Genomic DNA, 16697 nt, shown 5'->3' with positions numbered 1-16697 from the left:
TTCTGTTTCTCGAGATTTTTTGTTAAAACAGCTTACTCACTCGCTAGTTCATATCACATATCATCAGTGCATGGTGGAAATGCTTCAGAGAGCACTTTCTGATCAAAAAGGGGGAGAACAAGCTGGTCATGAAGTTGAAACAGGGTGAAGCTGAAGGAGCAGAGGAAAGTAGTGGATCCAGTACTAGTGATGGAGGAACAACAGCTGATACTGAGAAGACTTTGGATTGCACTATTTTGTTATTTGCTATATTGGTTATCATATTCAGGGGGAGTTCAAGCAATGACTCATGGGGAGTTAAGCTAAAATTTAGTTTTGATCAGAAAGTTAAAAAGGGGGAGTTTGAAACACGTGGATTATTTCCATATTTTGTTTTTAACCTTCTTATTTTCTAAACTAAATTTTAGTTATTGAATAAGTAGTGCTTAGTGGGTTAAGTATACTGCTAGTGGGCTAAGTATAATACTTAGTGGGCTAAGTAGTGCTTAGTGGATTTAATTGTGGATTTTATTCTAACTTCCTAACTAACCCACTAACCCATTTTCTTGAGTGCTCTTGTGGTTAGTTTTCTTGCAGATCATGGGCTGAAGAGTGGAAGCTTGAAATGTCTATAAATACCGATTTCAATACTCAATGAAATTGATCGATTCCGAAGAAAAAAAAAACACCGAGAGCTGAAAAGAATACATGAGTGTTTTAGTGTGTTTTTAGGATCGGTTGGTTGTACTCCTCATGAGTACAATCTTTACGTACTCCTTATGAGTACATTCTTTACGTACTTCTCATAAGTACATTCTTTGTAGTCTAGATTGTTTAGTATATATGTTTCTAGACTTGGTTGTAAGAATGATCAAGATATTGATTCATTCATAAGTTCTTTACGTACTCCTCACGAGTACATCTTTGAAATCTAGAATTTTTAATATTTTTCTTTTTGTATCTAGATTTGAATGTAAGAATGATCATGAGAATGATTCATTCATAAGGAAGAAGTTTTCGCACCTCTTCTGTTTGTATTCTTGGAATACTGATTTTAATATATTTTTCCGTCCTGTAAAGGGCAAGTTCACAAGTCTTTACTTGTGAACATTTTTAATTCTGAGTATTGTTCTTTTATCTTTATATTTCCGCTGCATGTTTGTTCAAGTGTCATAACACTTAAGATAACACCTTTGTATTAAACGAATTCGGGACCATAAATTCTTTCACACCCGTTGCCAACTCATCCGGCAGCACTACTTCACCGAACACTTCATCACCAATGTCGAACGCCAGAACCGAACTACGATCATGGATAGGTTCTTTGGCTAGCCAATGCACAACCCCATACAAGAAAGCTCGACGGTATACATTTGAATAAGCACGCAGAGCAACATCAACTCCACGAATCAGCCTCCGCCAACTCCACGTATTTAGGGAAAATATCTCGACCTGCGGCGGAACACCACCACTAAAACCGTCGAATATCGTGCATTCGTAAACCAACCTCACAACCTTAACGTGGGCACGACTACCAACTCCGAAACCGAGTACGGCAATGTGGGGCCCTTCCGGATTGATAGTGGGTTCGGGTAAAACTATATGATTTCTAACCGATGGATTCCATATAATAATCCCGCGTTGCGAAGGGTTACGGAAGAACATACAATTTGATAAGCACACAAGCCCATCGCAATAACCCACTACGTTGGAATACTCGATCGGGAATCCGAATGGAGCTTCGAGTACCATTGAAGAATTGATACCAAAACCTCCATTTTCAGATACTTTCAGCTATGAAAACTGATCGAGCTTGTTGTCGTGACTGTAGCGCGTGAGGAGTAGGGTTTGATTCTTACTGTTGTTTGAGAGGTGTGATGCGATGAAGGCGGCGCTGGTGATAATCGACCGCCATGATTTCGAAACGGCGGTGAATCGGATTAGGGTTTTGACTGGCAATTTAACGAGGATTTCGGAGAAGAGCTCCGTCGGAAAGTAGTTCGACATAACTCAGTGGTGAAAACCGGCGGGAGAGATTTGGGGGAAAATTGGCTGACCTAAATTCCTAACCCGCACCCCTATTATATTTTAGGATAAATTACCAAAGCGCCCTCAACTAAGGTCAAATTACCAAAAAAATCATCTATAACTATCAACAAAAACCTCCTCTCAAAGTTGGTCATATTTTGTTATCAAGTTATTTGAAAATCTACAAATATTTGAAAATTATATTATCCTACAAATTTTTTTACCAATTACAATAATAGATCCATTAATCGAATAATTTGGTGATCAAAGTTGTTTTTATTTTATTTTGTAAGAAAATATAGTTTTTTCAGCAACTCGTGTGATTTTTATTTTTTTCTCGCACTTCGTACTCTCGAAATTATGTTGGATACAAAATAAAATAAAATTTTACTTTGTTATTTTCCACCATGTAAAGAAAAAAACAATAAAATATAGTTGCCCTTGTTAAGTTAAATATTCAATTAAGGTGTATGGTGACTGATTTATTGTGTTTTGATGGTGCAAAGTGCTATTAAATTTTTTCAAGGGTGCAAAGTACCAAAATGCTCGACTTTAAGGGTATAAAGTGGGATTAAGCCAAAAACGTGTAAGGTTTATTTTACCCTTAAGTTAAATACAAATAAAAAATAATAAATCATAAATCTTAGAAACCCTCTGAAGTATGATCTAATTACCGAAAAAAATAGCTCATGTATTCATAATTAATAAAAGGGTAAAATTCATTGTGTACCCCTGTACTATGAGAAATGTATCGTTTACCCCTGATGTATGGAAAACATCAAATAGCCCCCTACTTTTGATAGTCAATGATCAAACTTTTAACAGTGTTAAATTTGAGTGTGCAATTACTATTTTACCATGTTTTACACGCCTTAGAGAATTCTTAAAATTTCTCCCTCTCTTCGATTTTCCACCTAAAAGATTCATATAATTCTCAACATTTTTGTGAAATTTGTTGAAAAAACCTTGTATGAGCATACTCGAAGGACGCTTACCCTAGAAGATGGTACGAATTTTGGTTTTAGGTTTTCTTTTCTTTCCCAATTACGGGATTAAATTTGGGTGAACTGAGTTTTTTGGGGGGTTCTTTAACCCGGTGACCTTAGAGGATAAAGGACACGATTTTAACTAAAAATAAGCTGTATTTTATGGATTATTGACAGTTTTCAGAACTCGTTCAAAATAGAGAATTTTGTCGATTTTAGTGTTGTTTGATTTTAGGGGTTTATGTTTAATTTCAAACAACAGATGTAAGTTTTTGCATTGCTATATAAATAGCAAACGTAATATCTTGTTTGAATTCTCAACTTTATTCATTTTTTTTAGTGCCATAGTAATAGATTTCTCAACCTGTATGTATGACATTTTATGCTTGACTTAAATGAATTTTTTATTTTCAATGAAAACGTAATGTTTTTATTTTCTTTTGCAGAGTGTATATTTTCTCCAACTCAGATTAAAAAAAGATATTTTTATGCAAAGTCTGTAAATCTTTGTTTTTAGTTTGCGGTTCATTAGAGTATTATTTTGATTTAGCATTTCTTTTATATTTTAGGGGTTTTCACTTTTTTTTGTTTACATTATAAATGGACAAATTTAGGGGGAAAAATTAAACGAAATGAAGAATTCAAGAATAAAATAAAAAATGGGTGAAAAGAGTGAAAAAAAAAATGTTGAGAAGATTAAAAAAAAAGGCTGAATAAGTGGGAAATCGGGTCAAAAAATGGCTAAAACTAGACAATCTATATGTAGAGATTATTGGGGGTAATTTCATCAATAAAAAGCCAACGGATCTTTATAACGGTTGGTCAAAGATTTGACTAACGGATTCGAGAAAAAAGTTAATGGCAGGGGGGTATTTGATGTTTTCCATACATGAGGGGGATATACCCTTTAATCCTTTAATATATTACGGATCTCTCATAGTACAGGGGTGCAAAATGAATTTTACCCTTTAACATATTACATCCGTAAATAGGGTCGGATCACATTTAGCGCCCTTTTAAATGATAAATATTACAACAAAACTCCTCATAAATAATATCTAGAACAAAAAAAATCATATTTTATTTCAACTACACCCCTCATGAAACAATACAATAACAATTACCCCCAAGGGAAAATCCGCATTTGTTGAGGGATACTCCAGGAAATCACTAAGTCAAGACTCAAAGTGCACACAATCAAATCTAGACCATAGAAAGGAGCATTCAGATTTAAACGGCATGCAAAATTCCAGCCCTCTTTTGCTCAAAAAAAAATTCCAGCCCTCTTACACTACCTACATTTTGTTCTATTTTCTACTCTCTTTTTTTTTTTTTCTTTTTAATAAATTATTTTTTTTACTTTATTTACTAAAAGCACAATCAACTACAAATTACAGTAATCAACTACAAAATTTAAATATAATCAATTATCTTTTATTAGATAATCAGCTATAATTTTAAGTTACATACAATTCAAAACAACTATCTATTATAACAAAAAGACTACAAAAATCATAATCAAACAGCTATTTTTTAATTATAATAAAAACGACGATACAAAAATTATAATTCGAGGCTGGGGGGGCCTGATAGTTTACTTATCAGAGAGGTTTTTTTTGCTATATAACTTTAAGGTCCCCGTGGTATCGATAATTACACTCACCCCTTGAAACGTAGTTATAAACTCTAATGGGATAATGCATTGGATACGTTATTACGATAGAGTTCTAACGGACTATTGGTTTCAGGAACTGGTGCAGACAACAAAGAGTTATGTGTGATTTAAGAAATATTGAGGGAGCCATGTCACCCCATAACTCTATGTTATCTCCATCACTAGCTAAAAGTAATAGTCCATTAGAACCCTATCGGAATAATATATCCAATGCATTATCCCGTTAGAGTTTCTAACTACGTTTCAGGGGGTGAGTGTAATTATCGATACCATAGGGACCTTAAAATTATTTAAGCATACCTCAGGGGTGTGGGTGTAATTTACCCATATATATATATATATATATATATATATATATATATATAATGATTAAAAAATTGACAGGAAAAAAATTATGTGAAGAATTTTTTTTTCTTGTTTTTTATTCCAAATCAATAAATAGAATTGGTCTTAATTCGTACAAGACGGCAAAGATAATATTTTATCCTTAACAAAAAAAACAAAAGACGATCATATTTTTTTTTATTGTTGCAACTTATAATGTCAATATGCTAACAATCACATAGGAATGAAATAAGGTTTTTATATTCATCAATTATTGAATTTATTCCTTGTTATACTCACTCAATTATTGGAGCAGGTGAATGGTGATCGATCACATAAATGTCAAAACGTACATAAACGAAGTACAGTTCACGATCCTATCCAAAAAAAAAAGAAAAAAGGTGTACAGTTCACGTACGTGTGGTGTAATTGGTAGAATTAATAAATTAATGTTGGGTTAACATCGACTGTTTTAAGTTGAACTTGTTAGAAGGACCAAACGTACACGTTTATGAATATATATATATATATATATATATATATATATATATATATATATATATATATATATATATATATATATATATATATATATATATATATATATGGGAAATGATGAATACATGACAAAACGATTTTTAATAAATATAAGATATTTTTTTAACTTTAACTTTATGTGTATTTTTTAACCCATATTTTAGTACTAATAGACATTTTAATATGAAAATTAATGCTCGTCATCTATTTATCATTAACTATTAAATGATTATATTTATTCTCTGCAATTTCGAGTCTCAAACATATCTGAAAAAAACTCTAGATTTATTTGTCTTTAATATTCGATATTGACTATAACTAAATTTTTACCTCACTTTTTCAACCGTATTATCCTCGAAAACCGTAACTCCATGTTCATTAATGATGATTAATGGTATGATATTCTCTCAAAATAATGTCAATGAAAAGAAGAGTTTGAAAAAAATAAGAGGATATATATAAGTTTTGAATTTTTAAATAAATGAACTATGTTTACTAAAAATATTCGTCTGAAATTTTCCCAAAATAATGCCGTTGAAAACTTCTAAAAAAATAGATTTAACATAATAAGATGGAATATATAATAGATTTTGAATTTTTCAAAAATAAAATGTCCTATATTTACTAAAAGTCATCCTGCATTTGTCAGCACCCTAAATATGAATCGGGGTGGACCAATGGGTTTTTTCTTAGGTTTTTTCTTTGGGGCTAGAATATGGGATTATTTAAGAGAAGTTTTTTTTTTTTTTTTTATGGACTAAAGTGTATAAAATTGAAAATTTGAGCGGGACAAAGCGCATTAACCAATATATAAATAACTAATAATAATAAAAAAATTGTTAAAAAACAAAAAAAAATTGGGGGACGGGGGCCAACCCAAGCATCATATCATAGGTACGCGAGCACGCACATACACACACACACACATATATATATATATATATATATATATATATATATATATATATATATATATATATATATATATATATATATATATATATATATATATATATATATATATATATATATATATATATATCTTAGTGACATCCCTTATTATTTGTTTTAATAGAATTAGACCCACTTTGTTATTTGAATTTGAGAGACCCCTAATTTCTCATTATTTTATTTTACTCTATATCATTCTAATTTTCCATCCCTCTTACACACTACCTATATTTCGTTCTATTTTCTATTTTTGTTCTTTTTAACAAATTATTTTTTTACTTTATTTACTAAAATCATGACAATCAACAACAAATTACAGTAATCAACTACAAAATTTAATAAAAAATCAATTATATTTTATTAGATAATGAGCTATAATATTAAGGTACATACAATTCAAAACAACTATCTATTATAAAAAAAAAGACTATACAAAAATCATAACCAAACAACTATTTTATTATAAAAAGAAATGACTACACAAAAATCATAATCAACTACAAAATAAACGAAGTCAACCACAAATATCACCGAAACCAACTACAATTATTGAAAACCATAAGGGTATAATAGGCATACCAATAGCATTAGAATTTAAGCTAATTGTAAAAGTCAAATAAGAGGGATGTTGCTAAATGGCAAAAAAAGATAAAAATATAAGAGAAATTGTAGATTATTTCAATATTAAAAGAAGAAGAAGAATAATAATAATAAAAAACACAAAGTGGATGATCCCATTTGTGTTTATATAAAACTATGCAGTTTATATATAAACACAGTTTTCTGAACGGACTTCTCCAAATTACACCACCAATAATATATATAATGGATGAATTCACCGCATTACTAGAGTGCCCTCCGAAGCCACGTGAATGCTTGTGCTACATTGCATCGATAGTGATCACACTTTTGGTTGGACTGACCTTCAACCTCCAACGCCCGCGCTGCTACATCCAAGAATTCTACGTTCCCGCCCTCGACCTCTCCCTAAATAGTACCGTAATCAACCCTTGTCTCTTCTTCGATCTCGCGTTCGAGAACATTATGGCAGATCACAGTGTACGCTACGGAGATGTTGGCCTCACCTTCTCGTACGGTCGAACCGCGGTCGCCAAATACGTGGTCCCCACTTTCTACCAGGGGAAGTCGAAGAGGGCCGACAGGCGAGAGGTGGTGGAGAGCAGTGGGGTGCCGTGGGAGGCCGCCGTGAAGGCGGTTTCGAATGGGTCGGCAGCGGTTTTTCGGGTGGATTTGGTGGCTCGGCCTAGGTTTAGGTTTTGGTTTTGGTATTCGAAGAGGAAAGGTATGAGGATTGGGGCTGACGTGGAGGTTGATGGGTTTGGGATGAAGATGAAGAGAGAGGATATTAGGCTGACCAACTTGGGGGCTTCCAAAACTAGGGTTGGCATTTTTGTTATGTTTGTTGGTCTTTTAGTTACGTTGCTGTGTTTGTTCTAATTTTGAGTTTGTATTATTATTTGTTTGATTTTGAAATCTAATGTGACAAAACATAAATCTCGGGATTAAAAAATTGGAAGTTGATTGTAATAATATGATTGTGTTTTTATCCAAATTTTAAGTGTCTTTCTTGTTGTTTTTTCTCTTTTTCTGGACAATTTTAATTAGGGCAAATAACGAATAGGCTCATGCAATATTACTTAATTAAAAAAAGGATATCCAACTTTTTTGTCTTTCAAATAAATTCAGCTCATTCAAATTTATTTGCAAATAAGGAAAACTCTTTTATATATATCAAAGTTATCCCAAATTCCTTGAAAACCTAATTCAACTTCAATTTCATTATTTACACCCCAATTTAGCTCAATTTCACCAATTAACCAATTTTGACCGCCACCGCCGGAGACTGTCGGTCTCCGGTGCGCCTGTCTCCGGCGTTGACTTTTTTTTTTTCTTTTTTGTAAACTTGTTTTTTATAATAAGAAAATATTTTAATTAATATCACTGTCTTCTATATTATAAGAAAATATTTTAATTTATTTCATTTGTAAGAAAATATAGTTTTTTCAGCAATTCGTGTGATTTTTATTTTTCTTGCACTTTGTACACTCGAAATTAGGTTGGATGTTGAATAAAATAAAAATTTAATTTATTATTTTCCACCATGGAAATAAAGAAAAAAAAAACAATAAAATATAGCTGCCATTATTAAGTCATAAATATTCAATTCAGGGTGGATGGTGAATGATTCCGGCTTAATCCCACTCTTCACCTTGAAATGGAGAATTTTGGATTTTTGCACCCTTGAAAAACAACAATAACACTTTGCACCCGCAAACACAATAAATTATTTACTATGCACCCTTAATTGAATAATAAAGGATAATTCGTTTTTTATTGGGGTTTTTTCCCGAGGTGCAAGATAACAAATTAAATTCTTATTTTCTTCGACCTCCAACCAAATTTTTAGCACACAAAGTGCGAAAATTAAAATCACACCGGATAATTGAAACAAAATTAAATTTTCTTACAAAATAAAATGAAATACACTAAATTATTCGATCGATAGATATTTTATTATAACTGATGGAAATATTATGTATAAATATTTGGAAGAAAATTGATTTTCAGATAACTTGATAATGAAATAGCTGAAGGATTTTTTTTTCGTAAAATATTTTTTTTTGTGATAAAAAATATAATTTTTAAATACCACTTCAAATATTAAATTACATTTATTATCTTTAAAAACTCATGTGGGGTGCATTATGCATGATATATTGTGTTTCGAGGGTGCGAGGGTGCAAAGTGCCAAAATTTTATATTTCAAGGGCTAAGGTGCAACAAAAATATATATAAAGGGGCCACGTGCAACAAAAATACTCAATTACGATGAATAATCCTTCAAAATTTTGCTATGGAGGCAATGTGCACTAGGGATGGCAACGGGTCGGTTATGTGGCGGGTTTTACCTAAACCCAAGACCCGACCCGCAAAAAATATATAAAATCCAGACCCGCCCCGACCCTTTTTAGCTTAGACACGGACCCGCCCGAATCCATACCCGAATTAAAATGTTCTGACCCGCTAGACTCGTTAACATTAAAAAAAAAAAAAATTATAATATTTTGCTCGTATATTTTAACAACAAAATCTCAAAATTAAAATACAATATGTTAAAAAACTTGTACAAGTGATATGAAGTGAATAATAAAATTATATAATTAATTATATTTAACTTCTACAGTAAAAAAAGTTCAAAAGACAAGATGACTAGCGGTGGTAGACAAGTTTGATAGATATTACTTACGAGAAACAAGATTCAAACAAATGAAACGGTGAAAAATTGGCAAATGAGAATAGACACGATGAAAGTTGGAAGTTTGATGAATGAAATTTTAAAGTAATTAGTATATATAAATTAACTATTAACTATAATATATTTATACGGGTCGATTCCGAGTCAGTTCCAATAAGACTCGTAACCCGACCCAAAACCGTCGGCTTCTAGAAACTTAAACCCATTACCCGACCTAAAGGCTAAAACCATTAAACTTACCCAAACCCGCCCAAACCGGCCAGTTCCGAGTCTACAACCCGGCAAACCCTTACCCATTGCCATCCCCATGTGCAACAAGAATAACACTTTGAAGGAGGACATTCACGTTTTAAAGTTTTGAGGGGGTAAAGTGCAAAAATTAGATTTTTTAGGAGGTGATGTGCAATTTGCCCTTAAAATAATGTTTAGTATTTATATATTACATCCGTAATAGGGTTGGATCACATCCATTTGGCTAAGCTTATTTTAAACAGCTGATAAACTCTTACGTTTGATAAGATATGTTTTAAGAGTTGATAAGCCGTTACATTTTACTTTTACAAGTAATTTTTAAAGTGTTTGGATAATGAGCTTATTTGCCATTTTTATTCATTATAAGATCTTAAATAAAAAGGTGGGGTAGATGTACTTATTTAAAAAGATTTTATTTGCTTCCCAACAATTTATTTTTTAAAAAATTAAGATCTTTTTTTTTAAATTACCAAACACTTTGGAAGAGCTAATAAGATCTTAAACATCTTATAAGCTCTTTCTAACAAAATAAATAACATCTAGGACAAAACGATCATACTTTCTTTAACCAAAATATATATTACAATTACACCCCTCATGAAACAATACTATAAGGCCTATTTTGGTTCAATGGATCCGGGTGGATGGATCCGGTAATCCAGCGGGATCTGTGAACACGCTAACCGGCCTAATGATTGATCTTGGGCCCGGGTACAAATTCGGCAATGTTGGGTATGCGTATCATGCCCATGGAGTTGGGTTCCTCTAATCCAGCGTTTCTTAAGCCCAAGTGCATACTTGCTGCTACTAAATTGCCCTCTTTAACTTCACGTAATTACCATATTACTAAATAGGGGTCTTAGGATATAGGTCCCTAGTGACAAAACTTATTAGAACTAAATGACAAGCTCAACTAAACATTTGCTTCACATCATTTATAAAATTTATTCCAAAAATGCCCCTCCACTCCCAAATTCAAAATATGTATTAAGTAAATTCCAAACTGCATTTATCAATTTATTTATTATGCATTTAATATTTCATATCTTCATTTAACATTTTTTATTTTTTTTAAAAGAATATTTGTATATCTTCCTTTTTTTTTTTTTAATTATTCATTTTAGAATTGTATACACTTTTATAATTTTTTTTATTCAATATAATATTGAAAAAAAAAAAAAAAATAACTGTTATTTTATTTTTATTTTGTTCAATTTACATATTTTCGATTTGTCTATAGTAGACTATGGTATACTACAGTGTACTATAGCATACTACGGTGTACTTATACTACGGTGTACTATAGTGTACTACGGTGTACTATGTTTTACTACTAAACCCTAGCCGCCAACAACTCCCAACCGTCGCCAACCCTAGCAGCCAACGCTCACAGCCACCGCGACCATTGTCACCTACCAACATTGAGAAAACCTAGAACTGCCGTTTGAACCCAAACTAAGCAAAATCTCTTAAAAAATAAGAAAATCAGATGCAATTAATTATTCAAAATATGTTTTCAATAACATCCCAATCATAACCACAACCCCCGCCGCACAGCCCCATGTCTTCGCCACCATAGCCGTCGCCACCTATCATAACCATTGTCATAGCCTCCATAACTATTCCACTGAAATTGAATTTTATCTTTTTTCTAAATACAAGTCTTTTAAAAGAGAAAGAAAAGAAGAAAAAAAAAGGGGGGTGGGTGACGATATGAGAGAGAGATATGTTAATAGAGAAAGAAAAGAAAAAAGAAGAAGGGGGTTGGGGACGACATGAGAGAGTGAGAAGAGAGAGAGAGAGATGGGGGGAGGGGGTGGGGGGAAACCAGAAAGTCAGAAGGGTGAGAGAGAGAGAGAGAGAGAGAGAGAGGTGTTGGGGGGAAACCAGAAAGTCAGAAGGGGTTCGCGGCGTGAGATTGAGGGGAAGAGAGAGAGAGTGACTTTTATTAGGTATTGTAAGGGTATTTTTTGGGTTAAATAAAAAATAAGGTATGTGTATAAATTTTTATTTTGAAATAGGGATGCAATTAAAATGTTCTATTTATATCTAATTAGGTTTGGTTTGAAGGATGTGAGACATATTACCCCTAAATATAATATCTCTTCCTCACAACTGTTTTTTTCGCTGCCCTAATTCTGAAATTTTCAGATCTATTTCACAGAGCTTCAAACTCATCCTAGTCAAATTGAAGAATTTGGGGATCGTATGGGTTTCGATTGTTTTTATTATTCTAAGTATCCGTTCTTCATCTGATAGTTAAATGTATTTGTTTCCGTTTTCGTAGGTGATTTCGGTTTAGGTTTCGAAGCAGTTGGTTGTTCGGCCGCTAGCTCCCCGTTCTGGCACAACCATGGTTCGCCGGAACATAACAGTGCATTGTCGCGGACACTGCCGTTCCAGTTCCGTTGCAACGTCGCGGCTGCGTCGCGGCCGGGACGGACACATTTTAATTAAATTGTTAAAAAAATACAGTATATTTCAAATATGTTTTTAATAACAATATTACAATTCAATAATATGCAAAATATTATTAAAATTTAAAAAATAAATATTACAACGAATATTATGAAAATACAAGCTAATATTAATACCAAATAAAATACCGAACTGGAATTTTGTAGGATATAATTGAAGAGTGAGGCCAAAGAGATATGTGATTCAGGGGAATCTTCATTATCTAACTTGGCCACCACCATCATATTAGTTATTTATTTATTTTTTTATGTTTTTTTTTCCTTATTTTTTTTAGTCAAATTTGTTTTTTTTTTTCAAAATCTTTTTTCCTGTTCCGGCACCGTTCCGGTGCCGTTTCGGCCCCGTCGGGGCCGTTCCGTGGCTCCATCTCGCCCATCCCACCGATTTCTTGGCGTTCCGACGAGTCACGGTGCAAACACCGTTCTGGATACGGATTCCGCAACGGAGGGCACCGTTCCCGTTCCGGAACGGCCGTTCCAACCGTTCCGACGCCATTCCGGCGAACCATGGGCACAACGATTTCGGTTTCGCTGGTGGTAGACTGTTTGGTTGTCGATTTTCTCGCGGTACACGTCGAAATAAGACCTATAGTTCTCCAATGGGTTTAAGCTTTTGTAGATTACAGATTAATGGAGATTTGTCTTTTTTTTTTTTTTTTTGGCATTCACAATACATGATTAAGGTTTGGGAAATGTAGCATTTTTTGGAAAAAAATAACCAATTTTTAGTTGGGAAAAAGTAGTACAGTACCTCATACTTAGTTGGAAATAACCATTTTTTGGAAGAAAACAAACCTTTGGGTTTGTCCAGAATCCAATTGAAATTTAATTGCCCTCTTTTGTATTGTTTTTTGTTTGAATGCAAGGTTTGGAAAAGTTGCAGTTTATGGAATAAATATGAGCAAATTTTTTATTTGCTCATACATTTGTTGAATCCGAGGTTAATAAAAGCTGAAGTTTTTGGAGTAAAGATCAAATTTTATGCTTGAGCAAATGTTGTAGGATTTACAATTGTTGAATTCGAACAGGAAATGACTGAAATTAGATCCAATCGATTGATAATTTTGCAGTTTTATTGGTCGTTGTTCTATTATTACCAGGTTATATATTGTTTTTACAATATATGTTGTTTTTACAGTGAATATTGGTATATATTGTTATACACTGTTATATATTGTTAAATGGGTTCGAAAAGGGGGTTATGGTTCGAATGATCCTCGAAGGTCGCTGCTTCAGATAGGTAGAATACCATCCACTCACAAGGCGACGAAGAAATTTTCTACAAATATTTCGTAAAGTTTCTGTTAGTTTGGAGCTACCATGCCTAATATGGCTGGAAAAAAATTCTGTTATTTTGGAGCTACTTCTCAATTTTAAAGCTTCATATTTTGTAGAAAATAGAAGATATAGATAATGACATCTAACTGTTATATTAATGTTCATTTTTCCAATACATAAACACAAATTGTGAATTATAATACAGTAAAATAAAGCAATAATGAAGTCACCCCATAACATAAACAACTAGAAACGTTTATTTGGGAAGTAAAGCAAATTCATCGTAGCTCGGGCATTCGGGTGTTTCAAATTCATCGTAATTGACCTTCCTCTTTTCATTATCGACAGCAATCACCCGTTTTCGTGTTGAAAATAGAATTAATCTCCTTCCATTTTGGTTCGCCTTCATTACGATACACCAATGCGAACTATTCGTTCAAATCCATCACATTTAAACAAAACAACGTGTATCCATAGTTAAAAGTAACTATGACGTACTAACCTTCAATACGAAATCCCAAACATGTTCAGCGAAAACCGTATACGTCAAAGAGGTATAAGCGACACCGGGAACTTGAACCAGCCAAGAGAAAGTGTTGTACCGTTGTACCATTGCTCGATGGCTAATTTTATAGTTACAGGAAAGAGGGGTGTTGTATAAAGGAATGAATGAGTGGTGCAACCAATATTTTACAAAGTGTCGGGTGTATAATATTTATATAATAATAAAAAGGGCTTGCAGGGGGTGGAAATGTAATTAACCAAAAAAATTAGGGTTGATTTTATAATCACAGGAAAATGGGAGGAAAGAATGGGTGGTGCAAGCAATATTTTAAAAATTGTCAGGTCTATAATATAAGGGAAAATTGCACTTCGCCCCCTCAAAAAAGTCGGTTCTGCACTTTCCCCCCTCAAAATAGAAAAATAGGACTGTCCCCCTTAAGAATATATAACTCGGTGCAGTTTGCCCCAAATGTGTATTTTCGAAGGGGGAAAGTGCAAAACCTTTTTTGAGGGGGCAAAGTGCAATTTGCCCTATAATATAATAATCAAATGGGCTATTTGATAAACACCGCTCATTGGATTTTTACTTCTTAATAAATCCAAATTTTAATTCAATTTTTGATATAAACCTAATTGACACAAACTACCCAAAATGCCCTAACTAATTGGATGCAGATTACATCCATTTAGTGTCTTTTTGGATTTCTTTGTTTTTTATTTTTATTTTTATTTTTATTTTAAATTAGTTTTTTTTATTTATATTTTTCATTTTTTCATTTTATTTTTTTAAATGGTTTTATTTTATTTTCAGTTTTTTTAATTTATTTTTTTTGAAATGGTTTTTTCGAATTGTTTTCCATGTTTTTTGGAAAAAATGTTTTATTTAATTTTTTTGTTTTTTTTATTTTGATTAAAAATTAAATTTCTTTTTTTTTTAATGTTTTTTTAAATAATATTTTTTTTACTTTTTTTACCAGGTTATCAAATTAAAATTCGCTACATACTTATCGAAATCCACTATGAAATTAACATAATCGAAAAATAAAATTAACGTAATCCACTATGAAATTAATGTAATTAACTACAAAACTTCCGCAATCAACACCATCTAATGTAGATAAGCAAATCATTAGTACTAAAAGAAAAACAATGTGTTTTGTGAGGAGGAAAACAAATAGTTTTAACAATTCTAACAAAACTACTACTATTACTCTCGTTTTTTTTAAAGACACCAACAAACGCCGCCACCACTAACAAATAGTAGAGTTACCCGAGCATCACCCAACCTAATCACCCTTGTGCCATCGCCGCCTGTCAAAAAACTAACACAAAGAAAAATGAGACAACGTGTCAATTTAATTCATACGAAAAAAAATTCATTCTGAAAGCAAAAACCACTACGAAATTAATCTAATCCACTACCAAAGAATTATACTTTTCAAAGACAAAATCCACTCCAATTATATCGAAATCCATTAAAAACTTACCAAAATCAACTAGAAAGTAATGAAATCCACTCATATTAACAAAATCCACTACTATTAAGCTCATCAAAAACCACTATAAAATATAGAAAACACTAAAATATTAACGTAATCCACTACGAAAATTAATCTAATCCACTACAAAAAAAAAAACATATTTTCAAAGACAAAATCCACTCCAATTATATCGAAATCCATTAAAAACTTACCAAAATCAACTAGAAAGTAATGAAATCCACTACTATTAAGCTCATCAAAAACCACTATAAAATATAGAAAACCACTAAAATATTAACGTAATCCACTACGAAATTAAACTAATTCACTACAAAAAAAAATCTTCTTTTTAAATACAAAATCCACTCCAATTATAATGAAAACCACTAAAAACTTACCGAAATCGACTAGAAATTAAAGAAATCCACTAATGTTAAGAAAATCATTCAATTTGTTTTATACTACTGTTCTAAAATTCTAGTAGAATACCTAGCCGCTAACTAATTTAAAAAACAAATTAATATTTTTTTTTTATTTCTCCAAAATTGCAATTTACTCACACTGAAATGATGCACACACACAATAATACACATAAAAAGTATATTTTATGCAATATATTATTGAATAAATATCATCCATATCCTAGGAAATTCACATCTTATGACCCAATTCAAACAGAATTCATGAACACTGATGACTGAACACAAATCAACCATTCAAGCACAAGTTAAGAAAGAGGGAAATTACCATGATGGTCTCGACGCTTCCAAAACTGCAGTCTCCTCCAATTCATTAATAGAGGAGGTTGAGTGGCAGTGGAGAGAGACGAAAGAGGGGCGCGGTGGTGGAGAGGGAAGAGAAAAACTCCTCATAATAATATCTAGAACAAAAAAAATCATATTTTATTTCAACTACACCCCTCATGAAACAATACTATTAACAATTACC

The 16697-nt window shown here is 32.3% G+C and overlaps 1 protein-coding gene and 1 long non-coding RNA gene across 2 annotated transcripts; both read right to left on the bottom strand.

Annotated features, from left to right (window-relative positions):
* Positions 1-287: 287 nt before the first annotated feature.
* On the bottom strand, positions 288-1731 carry LOC148765635 (F-box/kelch-repeat protein At3g06240-like). Its single transcript, XM_088811863.1, has 2 exons — positions 1195-1731; positions 288-302 (listed from the first exon to the last, which is right to left on the bottom strand). The coding sequence occupies exons 1-2, from the start codon at positions 1729-1731 to the stop codon at positions 288-290; spliced, it is 552 nt and encodes a 183-aa protein (XP_088667989.1).
* Positions 1732-15310: 13579 nt separating this feature from the next.
* Positions 15311-16629, bottom strand: LOC148765634 (uncharacterized). Its single transcript, XR_016029209.1, has 2 exons — positions 16497-16629; positions 15311-15590 (listed from the first exon to the last, which is right to left on the bottom strand). It is a non-coding gene; the product is annotated as an uncharacterized LOC148765634 (long non-coding RNA).
* Between the last annotated feature and the right edge of the window lie 68 nt (positions 16630-16697).

This window comes from Erythranthe guttata, chromosome 13 (genome assembly GCF_056151865.1).
Source record: "Erythranthe guttata isolate IM_541 chromosome 13, IM_541, whole genome shotgun sequence".
Taxonomy (NCBI): Eukaryota; Viridiplantae; Streptophyta; class Magnoliopsida; order Lamiales; family Phrymaceae; genus Erythranthe; species Erythranthe guttata.
This window is presented reverse-complemented; position numbering and strand designations above follow the sequence as displayed.

Bases quoted from the DNA above. Each gene is read 5' to 3' on its own strand.
- LOC148765635 (XM_088811863.1), bottom strand. From the start codon at position 1,731: ATGGTACTCGAAGCTCCATTCGGATTCCCGATCGAGTATTCCAACGTA.